Raw genomic sequence first — 27,470 nt, 5'->3', positions numbered from 1 at the left:
ACCCTGAACGTGAATGTCGTCAAAACCAAGGCCGGGATTCAAATCGAGGACGGCAGTTACAAAAGAGGTCTGGAAATCGTCCGATAAACATTCGAAATCCCCGACATTCGGTTTTTGCTGGCAAAGCTGAATTTCAAAGTAAAACAGACTTTGCTGAACATTAATCGCACTGTTATGCAATTATACATCGAAAAAGATTATGCAGTATGAAATCTGCACAAATGTGTCGCAAATTATAGTGAACGTACTCTGCCGCGTTACACAATTCCGATTAAAAGCGCTTGCTTTATTGTGTCTGTTTTTGCCCAATATACAACACACACCCGCCTAACACACAGATAACGGCGTAAAGCACGCGTTTTTGTGTCTAATTCAAAAGTCTTGCTTGCTCCTGTACTAATCATTTTGTTTTTGATGAGTCAAGCTACTTCTTTTTTATCAAATACTTTTACGTAACAGGCAAAGCAGACGCCGTAATTTATGCGCTTAATGTATATTTTCGTGCACTGAAATAAAGTAGTTTGCGTATAGTAGCTTAATTAGGTTGGCGAAACCTAGTTAAAAATGTAATTGGATTGCTTTTAATTTAAATTCGATACATATGCAACATTTTTCAACGCAAATTTGGGTCGTTATTTGTGGTAAATCCTTTCGTTTCACAGTTGTTTATTTGTCATCTTGCCTTTTACACTTCAAATGTTATTTCGGCTACCTCCAGATATTAACAATATTCTTGTATCTAACATTCCGCAGTTTGCTTATGTGTTCAATAGTCGCCGCCCAACAAAATACAAACTTTTATGAGCAAACAATCGAAAATGCCACACTGAATAAACTCCAAACCTATTTTGTGATGCACCTTGTGGAGCCTATGTCACTGAATTATTAATATATGTGACTCAATACAAACACAATTTGGCTTACGGAGGACTTATAACAAGCAAGGGTCAAATAGAAAGAAAAATTGAGTTTGATAAATAATTTAGAAAACCATGTTAAGTTTAATTACCAAAACAAATATGCCTCCCTATAGAGCTAGAATACGAACCAACTTTCCCTGAAGCATTTTTATAAACGTTCGAACTGAAAAATAATAGCAATTCGGAAATACAACAAGAACATACTGCTGCTGAAATAGGAAGTGTGCCAGTTGTAAATATGTACTATATATAATGTATATGTCATGTATCCCGTGTCACTGCTTTTGAAGCTCCCAAACGTAACATAACAATGGTTTTATCCAAATTCCAAAACGACTGTAAAGGGCCAGTATAATTTGACCAGTGTATAATAAAACTTGCGTATTTCATTTTTTTATGGCGAAGGTATTTGGACAAGGGCCCGGAGCATCAATCGTTTTCTGACGGTAAACCTATAGAAGTTACCAAAGTTCTCAATTGAAGGCAGGGCTTAGGAGTCGGTTAAAAATGACCCGAGTCCGACTCTCGACCAACTTGTAGTTCTTCGAGTGCGAGTCAGTCTTCGACTCTGCTGTATTTTACCTAATTACCTACATAAGATGGATATGTAACCATACTGGTACCACAATTGAAACCAGTGTCGTAAAACTATGCCACAATTTAGTAAAAAGCTGTGCAAATTGTTACTTCTGTTCACTTAACGATTATAGCATGGCGTTGACCTTACGGTTTTCGATATTTCGGCATTTGCCTAACGTTAGTGCAGTGTTTATTAGCGAGTAATAACAAAATGATGAACATAAGACCTGATGCATTTTGCAGTTCCAAATCATTAATTTTTTCTATTTTAAAAGAGGAAAAACACTACATTTTTAGGATCTTTTTTCTAGTATTTGGAAGTCAATCGTAGCGTTTTCGTTTTTATACGTACGGCTGCAGTGTGTCGATGCATCAGGTCCCGAAAGCGATAGAAAACTATTTAAAGTAGACTTACATATTTTTATACATGACAAGACAATGTGCATAGCGAATCACGATAATGCAATACACTTCCTAACGTACTAAATGGCGGATATTTCAAATGTAACCGTATTACGTAATACCGATGATGAGAATGTTGTGAAGCATTACAGCTTTAGAAGAACACATATTGTATAACAAAATCTTTGTTGCTAAATCGATTTTGATTTCTCTTGTTACCAATTCTCTTCGGTTACTTCTGGTTTTCAGAAAGCCGTCAGTATTAAAGTTGTAGCTCATAGATATCCAGCGGTCCCCTTTAGCCCAGTTATCTTTTCTCAAGTACCCATAGGTTTCCGAAGGACCATTTACAGAACAAAGTGCATAAAACTCAGGCGACAGTGTGTGTTAAAGCGGAACTTGAAAAAGGTTAATACAGGAAAAAGAAACAGGCAAAATTGGATTACGTATGCTTCAGGAAATATTATGGTGCGACATATTTAATTTAGTAACAGTTAAAGAATCGTAAGTATATGACAGAAAAGCTCTGCAGTTGGAAATATTTCTATACGAACTGATAGCAAGGGGTTGTTTTATTTATTATAACATTCGATTAAAAATTAGGTGGTAAAACCCATGCTTAAAACTCGCTGTCCATTTAAAGTATTTTTAGTTGACTCTCGTAATGTTACGAACTTCCGCATTATTACATTTCGCTCTTTAAGTCATCGTATTGTACATAATTTTAACCGTACATCTTCTAACTTTATTTGTAAGTTACATTTTTTTCTTATTTGATTTCTAAATAAATATTTTTGAACGTAAAAAATATTTTTTTTTTGCGTCACTAAACACGACGTAGCCCTTAGGCTTGTGACGTCATTCACAGCATAAGCAAAATAAAATCAAGTTTAAATACACAGCATTCGTCGTATACGCATGATGGGAACAAAAGTCATAATAACTTATTGTGCCGCAGGTGTTTCCCCTACGCCGAGATCGTTGAGTGACGTAACAATCGCTTTTGGGCGACGTCACAAGGACGGCGGGACATAGTCTTAGACTTTGCTTTTGTAGCTGGAAAGCAGACTCCTGTTCTTATGTAGAAGAACCGCGAGGGCAATTATTATGAGCACGGCCACAAGAAGGCCAATGGCTAGGCCTGCAAAGAAGAACAACAAGGGTTCGTGCAAATGGTTGTTAGCACAGCAGGCTGGTGAGCACACGCCGGCAGCAAGAAATGTGTCTTTCGCTAGAAGTTATTTGAGTTTGCAGCAGTGTAGACATGTGATAATTGTTGATGACATGCAATGGCCGGATGGTTACGTGCGGGTCGCTGTGTAAAGGTTCACTGTTGGCGCTAACTATAGCTGGTGTCGTATTGGCGTTTTTTAACAACTAACGCAAATTAGCTCATTAATATGGTGCAGCAAATTTTGCGCCACGTGATCGCTCTATTTATTAAATTGAGTTTTAGGAACGCTTACAGCTTTTCGGATAAGTTTGGTTCTTTGGGAAATAATTACAAAAATGGCGAAATTTGTTGTGCTTAAGAATGGAAAAACAGTTTTATTAGGGTGTTTAAAACAACATTACCAGCTAAATGACATTATAAACAATTCAATGGACCATTAGGGAAACCTCTACACAGCAAGGATTGCACTTAAGTGGCAATGATGGACACATGCACGAGGTCATTAGTCGTCCCAATAATGCCAATCGGGCCATTGGGGAGCTTGGCCAAGTGGTAAGCCATTCCGACTGCGCCGCAGCCAATAGGGCAACTGCGTATCCTCAAAATCCGGGTGCAGATACAAATAATACAGTAAGTCTACAAAAAATAGGTTAGCAAAGTGTTAGTCGTTAGCAAGCCATGCGCGGTTATTTATAAGGAAGGTATATAGAGTAGGGGTGTAACTTGCGTGTGAAGCTCCTTCCCTTATAATTTCTATTCGGGCCCTGATTGATGTTTGAAGATTTCTTGTAGATTTTAATATACATCGGTTAGCGGTTTCTCTAAGTGTTCCCGAGAAATGTATAAATGATATTGCAATTTTTGCGACCGGGCTATTTATAAAATAACAAAAATGATAATCACAGATTTACAGTTCATTCAGTATCCATCAAGATTTTTTAAACTAGATATGATTTCAAAATTATCGGGTATAACGAAGAATCACACACAAAAAAAAACACACAGACACCGCAAATCAATAGGTTGGCCACCAAAACAAAAAATTAGAATAGTATTTATTAAGAAGCACCAATTTAGTGTTCATTTTTGCCAATTCACCAGTTGCAAGCAAATTTGTTGCAAAAACCAACAAAATCTCACACCGCATTAACTTTGAAAAGGAAACTAATTTAAAGCATCCCGAAATTTCACATTGATTCCAAACTTAAAAAAACTTGAATTTCAATCAGAGCACCGATTATTTTAGCATGCCGAAAATTTATTTAAAAAAAAATTAAAGCACCGCATCACCCCACCATATCACCCTCTAACGGCGCGGACACCGATTACTTGTCGTTATCGAAAAAGCTAGGGTCAAAAGTACCGGCCGTGGTTCCCGAGTCCAGCATCTTGGAGACGACAAAATGGCCGCCGGTGTCGGTCATGAAGGTCACCGCCTGGCTTGTGTGCGAAGTGTGGTCAACCTTGACCCAAGTAGACCCGCCGTCCGAAGACTTGAAGATCTCCGGCTTGTTGAAAGAGGTCAGCATCTCGTTCAGGCGGATGGTCACGCGCATTGGGTTGCCGGATTGGGTCACTGTTCCCTGCACGCGAATAGGGGCGTTTCGGAATTGCTGCGAGGTTTGGCGATAGTTCGCAAAAGCACACCTCATGCCGGGACAGGAATACAGGTTTTGGCAATTTCGGGATTTTTTTACTTCGTATAGAACGGAAGTTCTTGTTATTGGGTAATTTTAACTTGGATGTTTTTTCGCAGAAAAATGAAATCATTTTTTGACACAATATGGCTTTCACTTTAACGAGCAATAAAAATTATTTTGTGGACGGCCAAACAAACGTTCGAAACGAATCTGGGTTGATACCTACGTTCGTATTATTCAAAACATGAAACAAGTGGCACTGGTTGCAAATCCATTAGAACCGAATGAAGCACGGTTAGGCGAATCGTCAAATGAAAAACGCAATTTGTTAACACTGTCATTTGGTAAAAACGAATTCTTACCTCGGGTGAAATTCTGACGAAATCGCTGACGTAAGCTGTGTTGGCTGGAGATCCGGTGAGCGTCATGCCGCCTTCTGGAATGCTCTGAATTTCCATCGGCTGCCCTTGGGTAAGAGATCCCGGTGGTATCATTACTTCAGTAGCCGCATCGTCCCTGTGCGGAAGTTGGTTAGAAATTTTTATGCCGCTAGATGGCGATAGCAAGACTGTCTAATACAGTGGTTGGCCAACGGTGGGCTCGGACCAATTGTGAGCATTTTGGCCATTTTTGGTGGGCCGCGAGCTATTTTTAAATAGATCATGTGTTGTATAAGAAATACGATTACCAGAGGAGCTATGTCGATTAACATTTTGCCAGGATTGCCAGGCAGTAACAGTTTTGTCTATAAAGAGTACATTTAAGTTTGAATAATCAAAATATTAATACAATCTAACCGATTAATCGCAAGATGGCCTAAATACCGGACATTGATGGCCGCGGCCAAATCTGGGCCTTTTAGCCATTTTTAGTTGGCCGCGAGTTTTTATTAGATAAGTATTATCGTGTTGTTGTGGGCCGCGAGTTGTTTTTTAATAGATTAGTTTCATCAGGGAGTAGTGAGTCACGTGATAGCTGTTTTGACAGTCGTTGTACTATACTGTATAAATGTTGTGTCAAATTTCAATACCAGCCAGCGAATGAAACGTTAAAAAACATTTCAAAAAGTATAGAGTATAAGCTTGACAAATCTCTCGTTCAGTTTACATTTGCATTTGCATACAATCCACTCTTTGTTTGTCGAATAACCCACCCATCCGCAATACCTACAAATGGTTCCCCCTTATATATAAAAGTGTGCGGCCTTTGGATAAAAACCTGCTACCGCGTAGGCCGTAGATGGACGTCAGAATCGGGACCCAAGTATAGTCTTGCGTATAGTTTTATTCGAATCCCGAGTCCGTCTCGAGCCAAATAAACCAATGTCGAGTCATAAGTCTCGGTTCCGGCTTTGGTTACCCAGCCCTACTTTAAACTGGTGAAGATACGTTTTTTAGAGATCGACCGATACCACTTTTTGGACCGAAACCTATACCCGATTTTTTACAATTCTGTCAACCGATACCCGATACATATGTTCAAAAACTTGAAATAATTGAAAATAAAAGCCAAATACATTTTTTAGTCTCTATACCTTTAATAATAATTATTAAAGTATTATTTTGCATATTAAGTTGGCGTGATGCTCAAACCCAAATTTTTTTGATCAAAAATTGGTAAGTCGTTTGTTGTACAGGAAAAATTATATCATATTTTTGTACTAAAATATCGGCCAAAGTATCGACCTACATTTACAGATACCATTATATCGGTAGAAGCTAAATATCGTCCGATATTTTCGGTAAACCGATATATGTGTCCATCTCTAGTTTTTTTTGGTATGATCCCAGCACTACTTAACTGCCAAAACCATTGGAATCTATACTCACTCCGGGCTGTCCAGTGCCAAGGAGCCGCCCTGCTGGTCGATGTAGTCGCTGGCGATTTCGGAGTTGGTGACGATCAGCTTTGCTTTCTGGCTGCGGTTGGAGAAGTTGTTGTTCCTGGTGCACATGTAGTTGAACTGGCCGGCCATCGTGACCTTCTGCGCTCCTTGGTCAAAGTAGGTGCCCGCGTCATCCAGTTCGATCATTTCGCCGCCGAACTGAGTAGCTGGCGAAGAGATTGGGAAACAAGAAATGCGTTTTAGACCTTAAAGTGTTTTTCAACATTTCGGTCTGATCTATGGTCAATGGTGATGCTGGCAACAGTGTGTACAGTCTATAGTTCGGTTCACACTAGACGCGTCTGTCTTTAATGTAAAACGTTTTTTCAAAAAAACGCTTTTCGGTTGTGAAAAGGCTTTGACTCTTTCGGTTAGAAGCCAGGAAATTTGCCCTTAACGCTGGCAACGCGTTATGTGTGAGCTGGTGACGCTAGCGTTTTGCCCAAGACGCTAACGCCAGAAGCAAACCGTGTCTAATGTAAACCAACCTCATGTACAGCTTTCGCCATGTTATTCCATAGGAAGCAGAAAGTTAGGTCATATGCGGAGTATCGGACAATTTACTCAAGTGTATTATTATTGCGGCCGAGGTAAGTATATTCTCTTTTTGTTATATTAAATTGTCCCACAATCGAAAATCTATGACTATAGCTTTGAAAGCAAGGCCTTGAAATATTTTTTGGCTTTTAATAAATAAAATAAATTTTGGGAAAAAAATAGTTCAGGGAGCGCTTGTTTAAAACAAATAGTTATCAAAGCAGTTTACTTAAGTTTGAAACGTTGAGCATGAAAGTAAACTTACGACGCAGGATGGCAAGGTCCTTTCTGACTTCAGCAGAGAGACCCCCGAGTTCGAGGTCGTCGATGCGTGACGGGTAACTCCTCCCAAGCTGTCCGTAGTGGCCTTGCTTGCATGTTTCCGGATCGCCCTCCACGTACGCCTAACGTAACAGGAAATTCGTCATTTTTTTAGTTTTTCAAGTCACTTGCATTGCGCGGCCTCAACAGTGATGTCGCCTATATACCACAGTACCACACAGACACGAGCATATACTGGGACTCGTAATATATACCTCTGATTTTCATAACTCGTTGACGTGAAGTTGAGTTGTGATAGTGCGAAATATATATACGTTTGATGATGAAAATAACGGCCCAAATAGACGTTAAAAGCGACATGCTTTATTTTCAAACGTTTCGGCAATTTCTAATGCCATCATCAGTGATATGAAGGCCACATGTAAAATAATTCTATTTGGGCCGTTATTTTCATCATTAAACTTATGAACAGATCCGTATATAGTGTTCCAATATATACGTTTGAATCTCGCTACTCATAGATTTGGGTTTCTGCGTAGAATTGCCATCCCTCGTTCTTAATGCACCAGTTTTAGTTATCGACATTAATATAAACGTCTAACCGATTATCCGCAAGATGTCGAAATGCTAAATACCACCAGACATTTCCGGTGGGCATGTGGACTTTTGCCTATTACGCTTGATTGATGTCAGGCTGCAGCCCTAGGGCACCACAGTTCAAATAGTGTTATGTGTATTTCGCTGATCGCATAGTACGCTTTTGTACCGTTTCGTGAAAATTTAGCAAAAGTACCCATGCGTCATGGATAGGGCGGATACACCCGGTATAACATTTACCTTATATACTTAAAAGCCAACTCACACACGGACAGACAACAGGATGTGTGACGTAGTTTTAAAACGAAAAATCAGTGATGAGCGCATGGCTTTATGACGCCGTCGTCTTTTTTTGCGCGGGCATATCGGTATTAGTATACGTGTGTAGTTTTTCGTTTTCAAGTAACTAGTCATCTTCAAAAAAACCCTGGTGATTGATTTTCATACAAATAAGGAGGTGCTCGCAAATTATTACTTTAAATAAAACAGATCGATTATTTTTTTCTGAATATTTTTATGATTAAAATAAACTGGTACACTACAAGGGCTATACTGTCATTTAATTATAATTATTTACCTCGCAATGCGAACCTTTTAGTGTATATTTATTACAGACGACCTTTCGTCCACTTGCTGTTAAAAGTTCAAGCGAGACTTTGTGAAATCACAATGCTCGTGACAATTTTGGCCGATGACGTAGCGAGCGTTTGGCGTTTCTTTTAATCAAATAAGGAATTGTCGCGCATATTCGTCAAAGCATGATACGATGGGGTGGAAAACGGAAGTAGCATGTTACAGTTGCTTCGCATGGAAAGTAGCATGTTACAGTTGCTTTATATTTAGCAAGAAGTACACGATAAATTGTAATTTTGATTGTTTCCAGGTATTATGACGAAATTAACATACTACCTTTTAATCAATTTGCCCCCCTTAATTCTCCTAACTTTATTTTGTTATAGACGAATATTTTTAATTCTAATTAAAATTGTTATCTCGTTTCGATATATTACTATAACAACAACATATCACGATGGTACAGGGCAAATTAAGTCCAAGTCAAGTCTTTTTCAAAAAGTAACAAGTCAAGTCCCAGTCATGTCATAATCGTAGCAAGTCAAATTCAAGCCTACTTATTGGCATAAAAATTCAGCGCAAAACTAGCAAAATTGGAAAACTCACACGGTTAAATATGAGCCACAACTCAACTAAAAATAACAAAAAAACGCAATTTGTGTCCAAAAACGTTGATTAATATCTCAATTTTAACAACAAATTTGATTGATTAATATCTCAATTTTTTCAACAAATTTAATAAAAACACCTAATTTTAACCCAAGTTATTTTTAACACAGTGACTCAAGTTCAATTCAAGTCATTTGTGATAAAAGACTAAAGTCAAATCATTCACCTATAAGTCATTACAACACTAAAAAAAAAGCTTTCGCCGTGAAAAAAAAATGGCGGGACCCTACTTCAAGGTTTAAAAACTTAAAGCGGTAAAAAGTGTAAAGCTTACCGGTGTCTTGAGCATGACGACGTTGCTCCGATCGGTGCTGGCCCTCCCCTGGCCTGCGTTATTCCCTGGGTTGTTGTCGGAGCCAGTCCACTGGAAGTGTACGTAGTCGTCGACCGTTACAACGGCGGTGTTGGGCACGAAGTCGTACTCGACAGCCGGGTAATTCTGCGTGGTATAAGTGTCCGTTTAAACCAGTTGTTATCAACCAATATAAGCAGGACTTGGAACCTACAGGGCTTTTAAGTGTGCAATCGCTGTTCATCTGAGCCCATAACATAATGGTTCTCAACCGGGGTGTCGTGGAACTCTAGGGTGCCATTTTTAACTCTCAAGGTGCCGGCAGATATTTCTAATTCGTTAAGATTTCTATTTTTGTTCTATTGGTAAGCTTCTTGATACATTTTTTGTGTACGATAAAAGTGCCAAAAATTGAAAGGTTTTTTTAACCTTGTTGCACAGCTAATGTTCTGTTCCAATTTCGTTTCTTTGTAGCGTTACTGTTAACCACTCAGCAAAAATACGAGCAGGGGTGCCGCAAGCCAAAAAAGGTTGCGAAACACTGGTTTAAACGTTTCTGTTATGCCAGTGTTTCTTAATCTATGTTTGGCGACCCAAAATGCGGCCGCAGTTTATGAAACATTATATTTTAAATCGAAGATATAGACACTAAGACAGGCTTCTTACCGCAAAAGCAAACTCGAGTATAGCCTAATACACTGAAAATCATTAGCACTATATTTATTCTCAATTTGATCAGTTCTGCTAATTTTCCAATAATTATGATAATCGGATCGCGATGAATTTTGCCGAAAATGTCTGGAATCGGAAAGAAATAACAAATATCGGCCATCGCAATTACATATAGCATTAAAGTGAAATTTTGTTTCTATCCATGTTACAAAAATATAGTTACACTTAATACTTCGCTTGGCAAATCCGGCACTGTTTATCCGGGCGTCGTTGCACTTCAAGGGGCATAAATTTAGCCAGGTCGCAGCAGCAATAATTTATAAGTCAACCGCGTCGAGCTCCCCCGAGACCGTACGTTTTCTCACCTGCACGATGTTTCCCCTTTTGCCCCTGACGTTAATGTTGATGATTTTGGCGTCGGCCGAGATGCTAGGGGGCCGGGGTCGGATCGCGAACCTGTGGGACCTGGTTGGGTCGGGACAAAATAGGGTTAAGTGAGTTTTCGTATTTTCGACGACGGAGACTTTTGACATTTTAGACAGTTATTCCTTTTAATAGTTTATTTTTAACGGCCCGTTTTTGAATTTAGAAGTCCGTTGTTTTGTTTTCTACAGAATCTGTCTCTTGACAATGGAAGTTTAAACAAACTTTCTTGGTTACATACCAAAAGCAAACTTGAGTTGGGACCATGGACATAAGTAATTTCGTTTAAACAAGTTATTCCAAATTAAAGACAGATGCTGTTTTTAACGGAATACGGATATGATTTTGGTAAATTTGGCCTTATTTATTCGTACTTATATAGGTTTTGAAGAACAGCCCTAATCGATAAAACACCCGGAACAAGCAAGGTTCAGATTTCGTTCTGTATTAGAACTAAACTTGCTTCACTTCTGCTCAACTATAAAGGTTAGATTTTTATCATGGTCAAGTCGTCGTCTTGAAAGAAAACGAATATTACGTGGAAGTCAAATATTATTTTAAGTATTTAAATATACAAAAATATTTTTTTTTATATAATGAACAAAATCACAATACAGAATTCCAACAAATTCGCTTGGCGGAATTCTAACTTGGACCACTCGAATGATTTAAATAGGGTAATCAGGTGGCACTATATAAAGACACTAAATTTGTCTTTATATAGTGCCCCCTGGTTACGCTATTTATAAAACAGTCAAATACGGCCATTTCTAAAATTTGAATCTTATAGCCAATCTTACCGGTCTTGAAACGTGCGTCCGAACTGCGCGGTGTCGATTGCTAACTGGAGTAGGAATTTCGAGGTTCCGAAAATGTTCACAGTTGGATCTTGTTTAAGTTGAAAGCCGTTCGCCTTGCCTTGAGTGGCCGTTAAACCTGTCGAAATGGAAATAAACAAAGTTAACTTGTGTAAGAAAAAAAGTTCTGTAAAGGAGAATTGGGTTGGCAAAGCTTTGCCGTTATCTCAACGCTTAGTATAGGTTCGCCGCGAAAAAAGGTTGAGAAACAATATGTTTTACTGTTCCTAATGTTCGCTTTTAAATATCATGCCTGTGAAAACACTTTCAGTTGTTCATTTGTATTCCATATCATAGTTTTTCTATACCTCTTCATATTATTACCTAAAAAAGGGGTCATGGAAATGCTCTTGTTGCAAAAGTAAAACGTGTATTTTTAGATTATTTTTTTAGATACAATTTCTATAGTTTCGACATACACGTCATTTTAAATTTTATACCACGTAAACAGTTCAGCTGTATTCTTTTCCCCAGTGCTCGCCTCGATGAAAAGTTAAACATTTTTCGGTAGTTGGAGGTGCATGAACTTTCGATTAAATAGCAAGACTTAATTAAAAGTTTTTTTAGTTCTGTACGCCTCAGTTTGATTATCTTTGATCCAGAAAAATATTAACTTGGAATGGTTTATTTTGGCATGATATAGTTTTTCTTAAAATGAAGGCACTGTGAGTATAAAAAATGAGAAATAGTCACGACTTGGTTAAAAGTGATTACTGAACAGATCCCTACCATAGCTATCAGGCGCATAATTTCGCAATTAAAATAGCATCACCCCCAAAATCTTAAACAGCATAGCATTGAATTATAGGTTTGTGTGAGGTATATTTCTAACATACAAGCCTGTTGGTCCGCCAACACGCAGAACACTGTTGACAGCGAAAACTTTTGATAATATTAAAAAAATGGTCTGGAACATGAGACACAACCGTTGACCGTATAGAGCAAGAAGGTCTACTCACCGTAACGCGAATACACATCAGGGCCCTTCAATTCGTTTCTTCTCCCCCTGTTGTTCTGGGCAGAGGTGGTGTTGTCGCGATCGTAGTCTCCAGTGCTGATGTTGTATCTGAAAAGGCGGCAACGTCAAGCAAAGGGACGAACGCGTTCTACGAAACGTGGCTATGAGAAAAAAGCGTTTGGCGGTCAATTTGTCGCTCATTAGACAAAGCTATATTACGCTAATATTCGGCTTAGAATTTGTTTTGCCAGGATAGCTTAAGGCCAATTTAAGCCCATCGATTAAGTGGAAAAAAGCTTTGTACACTTATTTGATGGGAGGCAAGCGATAAAAATATTGTTTCTAGGCTTGTCATTTTTTAGCCAGATTTTTTCGATGGAGCTCTTTTTCGATGTAGAAGCAATTTTTCTATGACGGAATACGACCTATAATATCGTCGTAATAAGACTAAAACCTGTCGGAATAAGGCCCAATTAACAACTAAAACAGTAAATAAGGCCTAAATAACATCTGAAACAGTAGGTATATAGATAGAGGGTTTAGGACGGTAGGCGTTTGCGCACCGCCGTTCTTTTGGATCGTACGTTCTGATATCGCATTTTGGCCTGATTTGAACGGCGCCGTTTGGTCGCAGTATTTTTATTTAAGAAACAGTTTTGAGCCGCTATTCAGAGCGGGTGTCTAGATTAATTAGAACAACGCCATATAAACAGTTCAATTTCTGGCGCTTTTCTTCGTTATTTTTATACCTGATCCTAAGCACACAGTTCTCGTGCACGTCGTTGGGAATGGTCCAGTTGAAGCTGAGGGTCTGGCCGCCGACGCCGTTTCCGTTGTGGTTATCGCGAGAGTACTGGGACTGCATGCACCTCGGGGCCGCTATGCCGTGCGAGTCGTACCGTTTCCACGTGCCGTTTTTCTGCAAGAAAAAAATACGCATTTTCTTTAACTTTGGAAAGCGCTGGTCGCAGAGTCATTTTCTTAACCGGAATGCATAAAAAATGATAACGTCACATATTTGAAATAACGTCGCATTTTTACGTCAGCACGTGAAGTCATAAAACGAAAACCTATAGAACCGGCTGTTCTCCAAACATTCAGATGAAATCTGAGGCTAAATACATTCAAAGAGACGGCGAAAAAGTATTAGCGCGAGGCAAAGTTATTTCATCTTTTTATACTTAAGTCAGCTTAAACTACTTAGGTCCCAGTCAAGTCAGTTTCAAATGTGTCAAGCAGTGGCGTATCTAGGATCGTTTTTAGGGGGGCCAATAATATGAAATATATTTGGCAACCTTGCGGCGGCAAATGCGCCATCTGGCGGTTGGCTGTGTAGAGACCTTTCTGTTAGCACATGCTGTGCCTACTATACAAAACTGCCAGATGTAGACCAAACATTGTCAAGTAATTCCAATCGCTTCCTGTCATGAATAACTGGTGTATCGATGGCATGTCCAATATTTAATGGCGAAATAGCATCCGAAAGTAATAACAAAGTCTTGGGAGATTTGTTCCGCTGGCTTGTCGAGGCTATTTCTGTTTCTGAATTTTCCGAGGCCATTTTACGTTTTGACAAAAAATGAGCGTTTATTTTATTACCCCGGTTCATTTTAAACAATAGTAGCCTACGTTAAATCTATCTCAACACAGTTGTTTCTAACAGTGGTTGCCTCTTAATCATATTGTGAATTATCTTCACTTGTATGAATGTGACATAACAAAGGTATTAAAAAATCCATTGTAACGTCATACGCGCAGTTGGACACCAAGTGGCCAAGATTGGAATGCATTGTTTATTGAGATGTGTGACCGTTACGCACATTAAACAAAATAGCGCGCATTGCTATTTACAGTTTTGTCTGATTCAATACTAAAATAGCCGGTTAAAATTTCTTGAGGGGGGGGGGGGAGTCAAGTCATTGCTAATATAACTTAGGTCAACGTCAGGTCTTTGGCGAAATAACTTAAGTCAAAGTCACGCCAATTCAAAAAGTAACAAGTCCCAGCCCAGGTCATCAAATTACCATTACCCAAGTCAAGTGGTACACTCCAAGTCAACTAACCAATTTAAAAATGGATGTAATAAAATTGGTAAACATTTCCGATTAGGAGCAATGACCCAACTAAAATATACCAAAAACAACATAAAGCATTATAATCGTTTTACGTGCAAAAATGAGATAAATAGAACAATTTCATAGCAAAATGTTAAATTAAAACACCTAATTTTAACTCAATTCATAGTCAAAGTCATTTGTCCAAAATACTTAAGTAAAGTAAAGTCATTTAAAAACAGTGAGTTAAGTCCATTTAAGTCAATTCATTGACTTCAATCATTATAACACTGGCTGGTCGCTTTCAGGGTGAAACATTTTTGAAATCAACACGGTTGTGCCTCTGTTTTTTGATTTGACCTTTCCGACTTCTCCGTGCGTGGTTTCACCAAAAGACGAATTTGCATTCACCAACACTTGAAAAGAGCAATGTCTAAGGCTGGCAAAACCTTGGAACAGGCTTCAAGTGCTAAATGTCACCCAACGCCAGCGATAAAGCTTAGAAACATTTATGTTATACCGTTGTGGGCGTTGTATTAAAGCGAGTTATTCGTTGCAATTTCAACTAAGCGTTTAACATCCGATACTCAACGGGTCAAAAGGTGTCGCAAAAAGTATCAGATGACGGTGTCGCACAAAGTATTAAATGAACACCATTGGCATGAGGACCTTTATTTTAGGAGCCTCTGTTCTGTTTATTGTTGCCGAAAGAGACTGTGGGGATATTGTGACGGAAAAATGTGTCTAACGTTCAGCCAACTAGTGAGTATGACCATCGAGCCACGATAGGCTATCACAGGTGGTAATATCCGCTATAGATAGCACATTACGAGTAGCCATGTAATACATTAACCGATTTACGATCGGCCGAGCAAATAGCGGTGAAAACACTGTAAATAAATAAACAAACTATGCATTTTAACGGAGATGCAATGGAGCAAGCGTGATGCGATGCACATTCCACGCTTGGGAGCAATTAATCAGTTTGCTTACTTTTGCCTAGAAACGAAGGTTTGACATTCTGGGTTAAAACGTTTTTTGTTTTAAATGAAATTTTTAAAACTTCGTGTCATGTGTCTCCCATCATTCAAATATTAAAGATGCAAATACGCTTTAAAACATTTTTTTCAGCTAAATGTGTTGTTTTGACCTGTTCGGGTTCGCTATTAACGGTCGAATCAAGATTAAGAAATATAGCTCGACAGTATTGCAAATAAGACGTTTGCCGACGTGATTAATATCTGCATTAATATATGGGCCTGTTAAAAAGGTCTTTTTCCACAATTTCTGGTACTTTAAACAAAATGTTTACTTACCGCTTCGCCTCCCACTGTGTATGAGAATTCAAGGCACTCTTCCTCAGTTATCGGGATGTAGTTGTTGTTCGCCGGCTGCTTGGTTGAATACTGGGGTAAAAAAATGTTATGACAAACTGGACGAATTTAAACGCAATTCTACTAATTCCTAATTTCAAGGTTTTGCCATGCAATTTATACGTCGTTCGCTATGCTTTAACTACATGCTATCGTCGGGATGAAATGGCAATATGGACTTCAAAAAACAAGTTATACAAGGTTGTAAAAAAGCGTTTCACGAAAAAAGCGTTTCGGACACTTTTTGTCCTTTTTTTAGCCATCCATTTCCGATTCTCTATTTGTGTCAAAGCATATAAAGGGAAAATGAGAGCAAACTGTTTTTTTTCCTAATGATAAACATAAAACTCGCAAAAACGTGGACAAAATTAGGTGCCATTGAAGCTGACACACAAAACGCTGATAGAGTGTTCTCCATACCACGGCATTAGCAGTAATAAAACAATTGTTTGTTTGACCTGCAACTGCAGGCAATCTGCAGCAGTAAAATTTGTCCTCGTTTGCCTCGGAATTTCTGTTCAATTTGCGTTAGCTGGTACATGTTTGACATGGTGTAAGTTTTTCGTGAAAACGCGGGACAAGAAGGACGATGTTTTCCGATGAGACATTATATTTCGGTTTCATGACTGGTCAAAAATTTGCGTGCATGTCCGTTTGGTTATAACTGTGGTAAGCGGAAAATGAACAACGCTCAGAAGCAAACGCTCCTATTTATAAATTAAGAACGCACACACTGATGAACTCATACACGAGTTACCATATACAGTATGTTGGTAACGACATAACGACGTCCGTTATAAGAATGTTCTTAAAAGAACCAACCATTAAGGAGTTATCAGTTAGCACACTTGTAGAATGACACTCAACTCTTGATTACGAGACACACACATAATATATATTTATGTATACAAACAAGGGAAAATTTGTTGTTTTTTTTACTATGTGTAATGTTAAAAAAAGTATTTATTCAGTCTACTAAATAGAATTTCTACTGTATTTTTATGGTTCAACTTTTAGTCATGTAGAGCGAAAAAAATACTGTTTTTTCCACAGATTTGGGGCTACATCTCATCAAACGTTCACGGTCATTTAAAACAGACTATTGTAAAGCGTCTAAATCTGCCAGACCTCGTATAGGTATGCAGGGTCAACGTAGCAGGCGAATTTCTCCTTCACATTCTGGCTCTCGGTCGTATAAAGAGAGCATCGTGATACATCGTTCGTCATTACCACTATATCCTGCGAACAAAAATACAAATTATTATAAAAAAACAAGTTATTTTGCATTTGGAGTTCGGACTTACGTATAGAGAATAGACTGATATGACCTATTTAAAAACATACCACAGTCCCAGTTTAGTCTAACCCTTCTGGAATGGGCTGCAAACGTGATTTAAAGCATTATTTTACCAAAGGGGCGTTGCCAGGGATCTACTTGATAAATGACAATGATTAAACAGGTATAATATGGTTGCAGCAAAACCACTGCGATGAACTGCGTTCTTTTGAAGTTGGCATTGGAAGACATAAAACGAAAAGGGTCACGATTTTCCAGTGAGCACATTGCTTCAGTCACAGTATTTTCCTTGCCTGCTTTAACCTTGTAAACGAAAGTGCTTCTAACTCGAGTTTAATTAAGTCAACATGCTCCCGACAACATTTGCAATTTAAAGAGATTACAAGCAGTTTAACAAGTAACTAATTTAAAAAAGATCTATAGTGAAAAATTGCGTAAATCCAAAATAGAAATATCTTGCAGCCGCGTTTTTTAGGGGAAATCGTTTATATATTCCCACTTTTTCGTTGAGATATTTGTATATGTTATTGTTCCAAACCCATTTTCATGCCTAACGACCAGGCTGTTATATTTGGCTCACTCATATTTAGACATTCCATTCGGTACAGATTTTCAACTTTAACCTTCTAACAAATGTCAGCACGAAATGGCATTTGGGATTTCGCAAATAGCTCGTCTCAAATCTCGTAGCTTGAGCCCGATGTTCATTGTACGGAAAGGCCGGGTGCTTAACGAGACAATGGAAGGACGTTTCTCGAAATTAAACGATTGCCTGCAAAACTGGGAACTGTATCGAGCTTGCGTGCGAAATTGCCGATTGATTCGGATCACGGAGCACGTCTGTTTCGCACCTGCTTGTTTGGCAAACAGTCGGAGCGGAAAGGCATTATCAGAGGGCCGCAACAGCAGTTGAAAGGTTGGAAACGTAACGCGAGACCGACTGTCAGCTCCAAATTGGCGCCCGGACGTTAGGGTTCGCCGCCGGCGCGACAATTTGCGATTTTGCAGGCGTAAATTGCGACGCAAAGGACTGCGTTCCCACAAATCTGGCGTCGCTAATAGGTAGCCACCTGTGCGAAAAGCAACCAACACAAAGCCTCAGAAGGATCATTTTCGTTACGGACGCAAGCGTTTCGCCACGCGTCCATATCGCCGTAACTGATGTATCAATTCTAGCGCGAAATCGGCTCCGTGTTCAGCTTTGAAGCGTCGCTTGGCCGCAATGCGATCCAAATTAAACAGGTTTTATTTGGTTTCGCTCGTGGGAATGATGCGACGCGTTAAACGGGCGACGATTCGCCTTCTGAACGCTGTTTTATTTCGGGAAATCGATGCGGCAGTTACTTTTTGTCGTCGGATTGCCATTTATTTCTGGAGGCTTAAATCAAGGTGGAAAATTGCTGGGTTGCAATTTGAAGACTTTTATTTGAAGGTTTGAACGGTTTCAAAAATAGTGTTTCTTATTCCAATTTCATGGATGGGTTGCAGAAATTCTGCTTCTGTGGATTCCAAGTCCTTATGCGCCAAACCGTGCAAATATTAGCAGATCGAAAAACATTAACGAACATTATAATAAGCGTACTTCAACGATAAATGCACATGGTGTTTTGGGTTAAAATTTTGCAATTTGTTTAATGGTTATATTTTTGACTGTTGCTTAACACATATTTAGGCCGCCGAGTTTTGCTAGTAGTTTAAAAACCATATACTGGCAACGTTTTGATACATTTTTTACAAAACACACTTTTTTGAAATGGTTGTTTAGGAAAAAACTTTTTTAATCGTCTGGTTTTGCCAGAAGAAACATTTTTTATTGCCTGACTGGCATATCATACTTAGATTTGTTTAAAATAATAGGGTTCGTTTTCTTTAGTCCAACTGTTACCAAGGTTTTTTTGTCTGTGGTCTTTTTAATTTATTAAACTTTTTGCTTTGAGATTTTTGGCAGCACGCACGGTTAAGGTAACGTGAGACTTGGTAGGGATTTTCAATTAATTTTTGTTACATTTGATTTAAAATATTTGCGATTCAAACGAATTTACAAGTTTGCGTGAAATATTACCGTAGCTAAATTCCCGATCCAAACACGAGTTACGCGACCACATAACATGTTACACGTCCATCATATGAAGTGGGTCAAAATAAGGCCAATCATGATATTAATCACGAGCAACATTGTAGCGTTGTACGCGTGTGTATGTACGCAACGCAATGTTTGTGTGTGAATCACAGTCAAAATGTGCGCGGCGAAATCGCGCGCGCGCGTTCCACATAATTACGCGACTAAGCGAAGGCGGCTGTCGTCACCGGAACAATTTAGAACAAAGGGAAGTGACGTAGAGAGTCTAGTGCAGTGTTTCGCAACCTTTTTTGGCTTGCGGCACCTTACAGAAATTAGAACTAGTTCGCGACACCTTTGCTCGTATTTTTGCTCAGTGGTTATGTGCAACGTTACAATAAACGAGATTGAAACAGCACATTAGCTGTGCAACAAGGTTGTAAAAACCTTTTTAAGATTGTAACTTTTATAGTACACAAAAAACGACTATTTAGTATCGACCAGTGTTTCGTAACCTTTTTTAGCTTGCAGCACTCTATAGAAATTATAAATAGTTCGCGGCACCCTTGCTCGTATTTTTGCTGAGTGGTTAACTGTAACGTTACAATAAACGAGATTAAAACAGCACATTAGCTGTGCAACAAGGTTGATGAAACCTTTTTTTAACTACAGGCACTTTGATCATACACAAAAAATTATATCAAGAATCTTACGAATTAAGCAAAAATAGAAATCCTAAAGAGTTTGAAGTATCTGTCGGCATCGTTGAGCGTTAAAAATGGCACCCTAGAGTGCCGCGGCACCCCGGATCAGAACCACTGGTCTATAGTGACTGCGCAGAGAATTAGGCCGCGGCCAAATTCGGTGCAAAACGACGCAGCATTTTGCTTGTTACCTGGGCTAAATATACCGGTTTGAATACGGTTGGAGCGCCCGAAATGCTGACCAATCGTATATTTTCCAACTTGGTCGAAGAATAGTTAGGTAAGGGATTTTTTTAACTATAGGGCCCTGCTGGTTCTCTCTTTGGAGTGGTGGTTTTCGGGGGGCACCGGCAAATAATATTTTCATCGTATGAGAGGCAAAAAATCGTGGTTTTCATTATGACTTAAATATTAAGCCTTAATATACCTCCCAAGTCCTCCCTATATAGTGACGTATATTTCTTAAACGTGAGACCGTGGTAATTGTGTAGAGCCCATGGAAGCGGCCATCACTGATGAAAGGTTGAAAACCACTGGATTAGGTGATAAGTAGTGTTTAATTTTAGCAAATGCAGAAGTAACATCTGTACAATAGAAACTTTGACAGCAACGGACTGATATTTGTCCAGCATTACCCCGTATATTTGTTTTAGATTTTTCTGTTCAGTGAATAGCACAATGCACCACCATTCGTAAAGTTACATTTGTTTTAACAAAATCATTTTACAAATGTACCTTTTTTAATATAAACTATAAGATCCTACAGTTTTAAACAGAAATTCAGTTCATAAATGACGGCCGTGAGGAAACCGGCGACATAAATGTCAACGCTTGTTGGTCGTTTAAATCGAATTTTCGAGGGAGTGGTCACAATCCATTATTCCGATTTGTATGACGTCACTAGACCCTCGCGCTAAGGTTGCGCTGTTGTTTCGCCGGTTACCATGGATACGAGTGTTTTTTAAGTAATTTGAGGCTTCAAAACGGTCTTTCCAATTTCTCCTACTATTTCTCAAAATATAGCCCACTAAGGTAGCTACAGCAGGAAATTAGCAGTTTGTACTTATAACAAAGTTGGGATTCTGAACATTTCTTAGCCGTCAACAAAAGTTAAACTTTAAAAAATAATAAAAGAAAAGTCATCGGTGCAATCATGCGACAAGGGGTCAGCATTCTTATCAATGCGCACCGCTCGTTATAACCGCTTGCCATGTTGTTCCTAAAGAGAGAAATTACTACTTTAAATGCCAAACGTTTTTAAAATAGACACAAAGTGACAGAAACTGAAGCGTAAAAGGTCGTTCATCTTTACGCTTAGCGAAATTCTAATTTTGTTCACCTTACATATAATTCAGCCTGTTTGTGTGAGGAAGTAACGCGAAATAGGAAGCCCACGTTTAAATCACTGAACCGTTTTCGCTTCTTCACCGTATTTTCTTGCAGCGCCGTTGTCATCTCGTGCTATATGACGTCACAAGGAACATACCTATTTTTAGTGCTAAATTTAATCGGTGCAACACCTCGTGGTGTGGGGAGTGTTGCGTGGGTTGAAAACTAGTTTGGAATGTTTTGGGTTTAGTATGTCATAAGTTTTTGTACCTGACTCAATATTCAACAAAAAAAAATACAAAAATAGTTTTCATTGGCGAGAGAAGTATTTTAAGTAAAAACATAGTCGTCAAATTATTTTTTTAGACTTTGCTGACTTTCGAAAAACAATCTGAACTCTTTTACGAAGAAAAATACCGAAAATAATCAGTCAATAAATCACCCCAAGATAAGTTACTGACAAAATCTTGGAATTTTGTGTGAAAATGAATGAGTAATGAGCGTATGCCAAATCGCAGACCAATGTCCATTCGTTGATTAATGCGTGATATTTGACCGCCTAATTCGGTAAAATAAGATCACGTATTGTGGCGTAATGGAATGTTTTTCAGTTTGAGACGATTTTTTTCACAATTAAATGTAAGCGACGAGCTTTGTTGCGAATTACCAGTGTAACTTTAAAATGAATTTTAAGTATTCTGTACATTGTTTTGCGTTTAAGCCATACCACGTAGAACTAAATTGAACAATAAGCTCGATGTTATTTTATTTTGCTTTCTGCTTAAGTCATAAAAAAAAATATTTTTGATTTTACTTTTCATTAAAAAAAAATGTTAAACCGTTGGTCGTATTACAGTAAAAAATGTTATAAATCTACCTCAAACAGACAATTGTGTATAACTCTGAAAACAAGTCATAAAGTCAATAAGTTAAATAAGTTTGTTGGACAAACCAAAACAACCAAGAATGCGTGTTTTTATGCTTTTAATTTTTATACTAAAAAATTGGTTAAAAACGCTTCAGTCACAAAACATGGTGGGTCAGGGTAATTCCACCCAATTATAATGTGATGCTTATTCTCAAACATACTTTAAATCCAATTCTCCCTCGTTTGATATGAACAGTTCAATATGCGTATAACTGGTAAATTCAGCACGGCAAAAGCTAGTACGTATTGAAATATATCGTTGTTGCAAAAACACGTTTGGTCAAACAGCTGAGGCATTGTATTACCGCTTCCATAAATATAGTGGTATCAAGAGGTTAAAGTGGACGCAGCAAACTTTGTCCAGTAATAAGTGGGTTCTTCGTGAGAACATGCACTCACCGTAAATATCAGGAAAGTTTACAACCTACAAAAATCTAAAAACGCTGGTAAAATCGTGATAAGTTTACAGGTCACTGAACGACGTCGGCATATAGTCACAAAAGGTTTTATCGACGACGTGTTAGTAGTCATATATGGAGTGTATAGCCACTCTAACGCAACTTGACAAACACTCAGAATTGACCACATCTTAACCTTATCGCCGGCAGCAACACATTTTAGGTAAGAAGTTACGACATCACGTCTTACACAGGTGATTTGTTTTATGGCGTGACAGCTTTAGTGTTTTATTGACGTAATGAACTGCAGCCGTGTTACATTAAGTACGACCCTGATGAGTAATATTTCTATTAAAAAAATACGATTGCTTTATGTAAACTATGGTGTGCGTACATCTTGCAAATATCGAGCCAAACTTAAATCCGCAACTGCAGTAAAATGCCGCATGGTCACTTATTACTAAGGCGATTATTTTTTGACTTTTTAAAAAAAGTAAAAATTATGTCAAAATTTACACGTTAGGTCAAAATTTGTAAAAATTATTTATAGTCAAAATCGATTAAAAATGCACATAGATCGTTGGAAAAAAATATGGCCAGCTTTGTGAAATTGTAGTTCAGTGAAAATTATTTTGAAATAATTTAGTTTTAAGTTATATTAACGGGCATTTTCACTGTATCATATATTCACCAGAGCAATATATTGCATACGCGAGTTTGCAGACGACGCCAAGACACTAATGCAGTTCTTGGCATGTTGTTTAAATAAATGGATTTCTTATAGGTCAAAATTTTGTCAAAATAATATATTTATAAGTCAAAATGTGTCAAAATTTCAATTTGTTTGTTCAAAATATCTCATATTTTAGTTAAAAAAGTAATCGCCATACTTATTACTGATGCGCAATATGATACTGATAACAAGTAAAACTAATAGTTTAAAACATTAGTAAAAACAGGATCAGACGTTTTGTTCGGAAGGAAAATATATTTCGCCAACGAGCATTGTCAGTTCCTGTAAGAGTACAAATAAATAAAATCAGAGCGCAGCCATCAACAAACAGTGATCAACTGGCTAAAACCTGTCGCCGATGGTTTTGGATTCTATAAAGATACACCCTAATGATGATACTAATAACTTGCTCTTGTTTAGTGCCTCAAGTAAGACAATTGAAACTTCCCCTACTAACAAGTGTGCTTATTTTTGTATTCGAATTATTCAATCTCCAAACGAGCCATACCTTCCATGGTGAAGGATGCCAGTTGGGGTAGTAGTCCTTCTCTTCGGCGCACTCGTACCCGTACCTTCTTGCATTGCGATTCTGTCGGGTGCTGGACGCGTGGACTTTGACGCCCTGGTTAAATAAAACATGGCAGTTAAAAGTCAGGGTAGCTCGAAATGTTCCACACTATCGGATCGCTCCCGGTGCCTATAGTTCTTTACATCGCTACTGTGATTAGAAAGTATTTCATGCATTGTTGATACCAAATGGTGAAGCTTTTTCAGCCAATTACACAGCGTTTTCTAGATTTTTGTTTGTAAAAATCCCGGCTGAGAGAAGTTTTTCTTAAAAGTTTAGCCAAATTATAGTCCGATGACAGAGTTAATAATGGTCTTTACACGTCCTAATTTAACTTTTAGTGTTGAAAGAAGTTAAATGAAATTGTACAACCGGACTTTTAGCCTTAAATATTGGTTATCGGTTTCAGTTGACGGGACAGAAAAAGTGTGCCAGCTGTAGGTATTGGTATCCTACTTTCCAAGTTAAAATTATCTGCTAATTCACAGCTAGCCTAATAGCCTATTGATTCTTTATCATCTAGTGTCGGTAACGTTATGCTTCGCAAATTGATACTTTTTAAGTTTATTTGGCATCCTTGTCTTTAAGTTACCTCATTTGTCGTTGTCAAAAAGCAAGGGCAGCCGTCGCATTGAATATAACTGTTGTAATTTGTTACTTTCGTTTTTAACTATAAATAAGCACCATTTTATTTATTCGGAGTAAATCTGATATTCATCAGTGTTAAAGTGACAAAACATACAAAAACTGTTAAGAAACAATGAAAGACACACACAAACATGTGTTTAATAACATCTGTGATCTAGCCCCTCGGAAGTTGCTTTATGACCAACGATTACGGCTTCCGTATCAATAGTACACCGAAAAGCCATCGCAGACTCGCCGAATCTGTCGATCTATGATGCAAGCAGAGCAAGCCAGAAAAACAACTGGCCTGCAGTGAGGTTCGAACTCACGACCTCCGGTCAAGCCGGGACCGTCGCTCTACCAACTGAGCTATGCAGGCTCAGAGAGGAGCGAGTCGAGAAACAACCATGCGCCAATACTTGCACATTTTGTTAGTACAAGCAACTTCACACTGGGGGATCATCAGTCCGTATCAATCAATGAAAGACACACACAAACATGTGTTTAATAACATCTGTGATCTAGTTAAGAAACACTGTTGTAAATGGACCTTTGTGCGTAAACTTGCTTGGGACCTACTCCGAGCCAAAAAAGTTGCGGCCCCGAGGATAAGAGGCTCTTATTTTAATGAAGAGTTTATTTTTCACCTGATCAGCGGCGAACAGCCCGGCGTTGCGCTTCCTCAGTCGACAGCCGTGATAGTGGTTGAAATCCTCGTGCATTCCATAGCGCAGATCGTTGTCGCAGTCGTTGTTCTTGCACGAAGTCGGGTTCGAAGGTATGGTCGAGGTGGTGGTGCCATCGCGCACCTTGTCACCGCACATGTACTGGATCACTTGGTCACAGTGATTGTTCTCGCTACCGCACGAGTGCTGGTTGGTCCTGGGCAACGACAAGGTATAAGGCTAGGTTTTAAGGGGCCTCCGACTTAACTTTAGGGCAGTGGTTCTTTCAACCACCCTGGTTTGTCGTTTCTAATGCTCAAGAGTGCCAATAGGTAGAAAAAGAGTGGCCAAAATAAATGATAAGATATTAATTATTTTATTTGCATACGTTTCGGCAAGTGCTTATGCCATCTTCAATGCGGTAAAAATTTATAAATCTTCAGTTTTAATTGGGCCACTCTTTTTCTACTGAAGATTATGAACAGATCCGTGTTTAGTGTTTCTTCCAATAGATATTTTGAAAAATGTTTAAGAATCTGATTTTTACCCAATTGGTGAGCTTCTTGATAAAACTATTTGTGTACGATTAGAGACCATTATATATAAAATGACATTTTCCTTCATGTTTTAAGTTGGTTGTGTAGTTCCACTTCCACTTGTGTTGTTCAACAAATATTTTGATTATTATTTAAGGGGTGCCGTAAGCCATAAAAGGTTGAGAATCACTGCATTAGGGATTGGATTGGTAGTTCGGCGTGCTTTGAAAACGAGGGGACTGACCTGCCTCGGATAAGTTGCAGCAGTCGCCCAAAATTTTTAGGCTTGCGACAAGCAAATAAATAAATAAATAAATAAAAATCGCGGCACACTTCCACAAAACAACAACATCATAACCTGACAGTACTTTGGCCGAACTATTGAGTTAAAGGTTTGGCCAGCGAGCCGCCTTTTTAGTTCAAAAACATAGAAAATTTGGAAAATTGAAAACAACGATTTTGATCACAATTTTAAAAACATATTTTTTCTGATTTTTTTCTAGACCAGCGCCATTTTGTACAGTAACGAAACAAGTTGTCAAATTGAAATTGCAAGGCAGAAATAAATATGGGAGAATAAGCACAATATTATAAATAATTTACTCACTCAAACCCACACTCGCACCCCAACCAAAATAATGTCAACTACCGGGGGTAAACAACTTTATTGGAGGGTTAAAATGTTATTGGTCGAAATCGATTGGCGGCTTTCAAAGGCATTAAATGTGTTTTTGGCGAACAACGTATGATATACTTTTTCACGGGAGTCTGACCACCAAGTTTTGGCCAGAGAACTTAAGTGGCCTGTGTTTGTCAATAGTTCACCTTCTACTACTAAAAAAAAAATCTACTACTTTGTTTATTGAGTACAAACCATTCAATCTGTAGACGTGACCCTACGTAGTAGTAGAGGTTCCCGACGTTGTAGCCACCCCTGGCGTTGTTCTGTGAGTCGAACAGTCGATTGGCGTTGTTCCGATTTCGCTTATTCTCATTGTAACGGCCGTTCGAGCCTCTGAAACGTCAAGCTGTATTTTCAGTCGCGGACTCCAGATGTTAGTAGCATTTATCTTTACAGTGTGGTAAAGACTTATGTTTTTACCATACTGTAAAGATAGACTTGTGCACTTAAGTCGCTGTTTTCAAATGATTTGACTTGACTTAGGTCTTTGGAGCAAAATTACTTGACTTAAGTAGTTTAGACTATTTACTTGACCTTATGCCATTGTATCAAAAAATTGGGTTAAATTTAGTTTTTTTTCATCAAATAGTTATTAAACAAATTGGGTTATTTATTTCAAATTTTGCACGTTCTTGCAGTATATTGCGTTTTGTTGTTTTTAAGAAGGTATTGCTCATAATTCAGACGAGTTTACTAATTTTAATAGTTAGACGGTTTTTTTGTGTCAATGACTTTACTTGAAATTGACTTGCTCTTTAATAAATTGACTGGGACTACAGCAACTGGTGACTTGGACTGGCAAAATACTTTACATTGACTTAAATTACGCATTTCATCTACGTCGTACAGTTGAAACATACCTTGGGTTGTGTAAGAATACGTCGGCCATCGCTATGCCCGCCATGGACAGGGCAAGTAGCACGAGGGCTGAATATTTTGTCATGGTTAGACTTCAGTAGGTAGTAGCAGTTAGTTTAAACCTGACAAAAAGAAAGCGATATCCATTATAACAACACGCGTAACGACAGACCTGGTTTGGTTAAGCATAAAATAAACA

General features: G+C 38.4%; 1 protein-coding gene across 1 annotated transcript; it reads right to left on the bottom strand.

The window, feature by feature from the left end:
• Nucleotides 1-291: 291 nt before the first annotated feature.
• On the bottom strand, nt 292-27,395 carry LOC146136771 (protein DD3-3-like). The gene is made up of 16 exons (XM_083395505.1): nt 27,274-27,395; nt 26,606-26,746; nt 25,178-25,412; nt 23,844-23,957; nt 17,016-17,126; nt 15,831-15,920; nt 13,210-13,379; nt 12,462-12,568; nt 11,446-11,581; nt 10,588-10,687; nt 9,533-9,697; nt 7,403-7,541; nt 6,545-6,767; nt 5,078-5,231; nt 4,439-4,658; nt 292-3,042 (listed from the first exon to the last, which is right to left on the bottom strand). Exons 1-16 carry the CDS (start codon nt 27,354-27,356, stop codon nt 2,939-2,941), a joined length of 2,292 nt encoding a protein of 763 aa, XP_083251631.1. The 5' UTR covers nt 27,357-27,395; the 3' UTR covers nt 292-2,938.
• Nucleotides 27,396-27,470: the final 75 nt, after the last annotated feature.

The sequence above is a fragment of the Ascidiella aspersa genome, chromosome 8 (genome assembly GCF_963924565.1).
Source record: "Ascidiella aspersa chromosome 8, kaAscAspe10.2, whole genome shotgun sequence".
In the NCBI taxonomy this organism is placed as follows: Eukaryota; Metazoa; Chordata; class Ascidiacea; order Phlebobranchia; family Ascidiidae; genus Ascidiella; species Ascidiella aspersa.
Note: the sequence above shows the minus strand (reverse complement) of the source record. Positions and strands in the feature narration are given on the sequence as shown.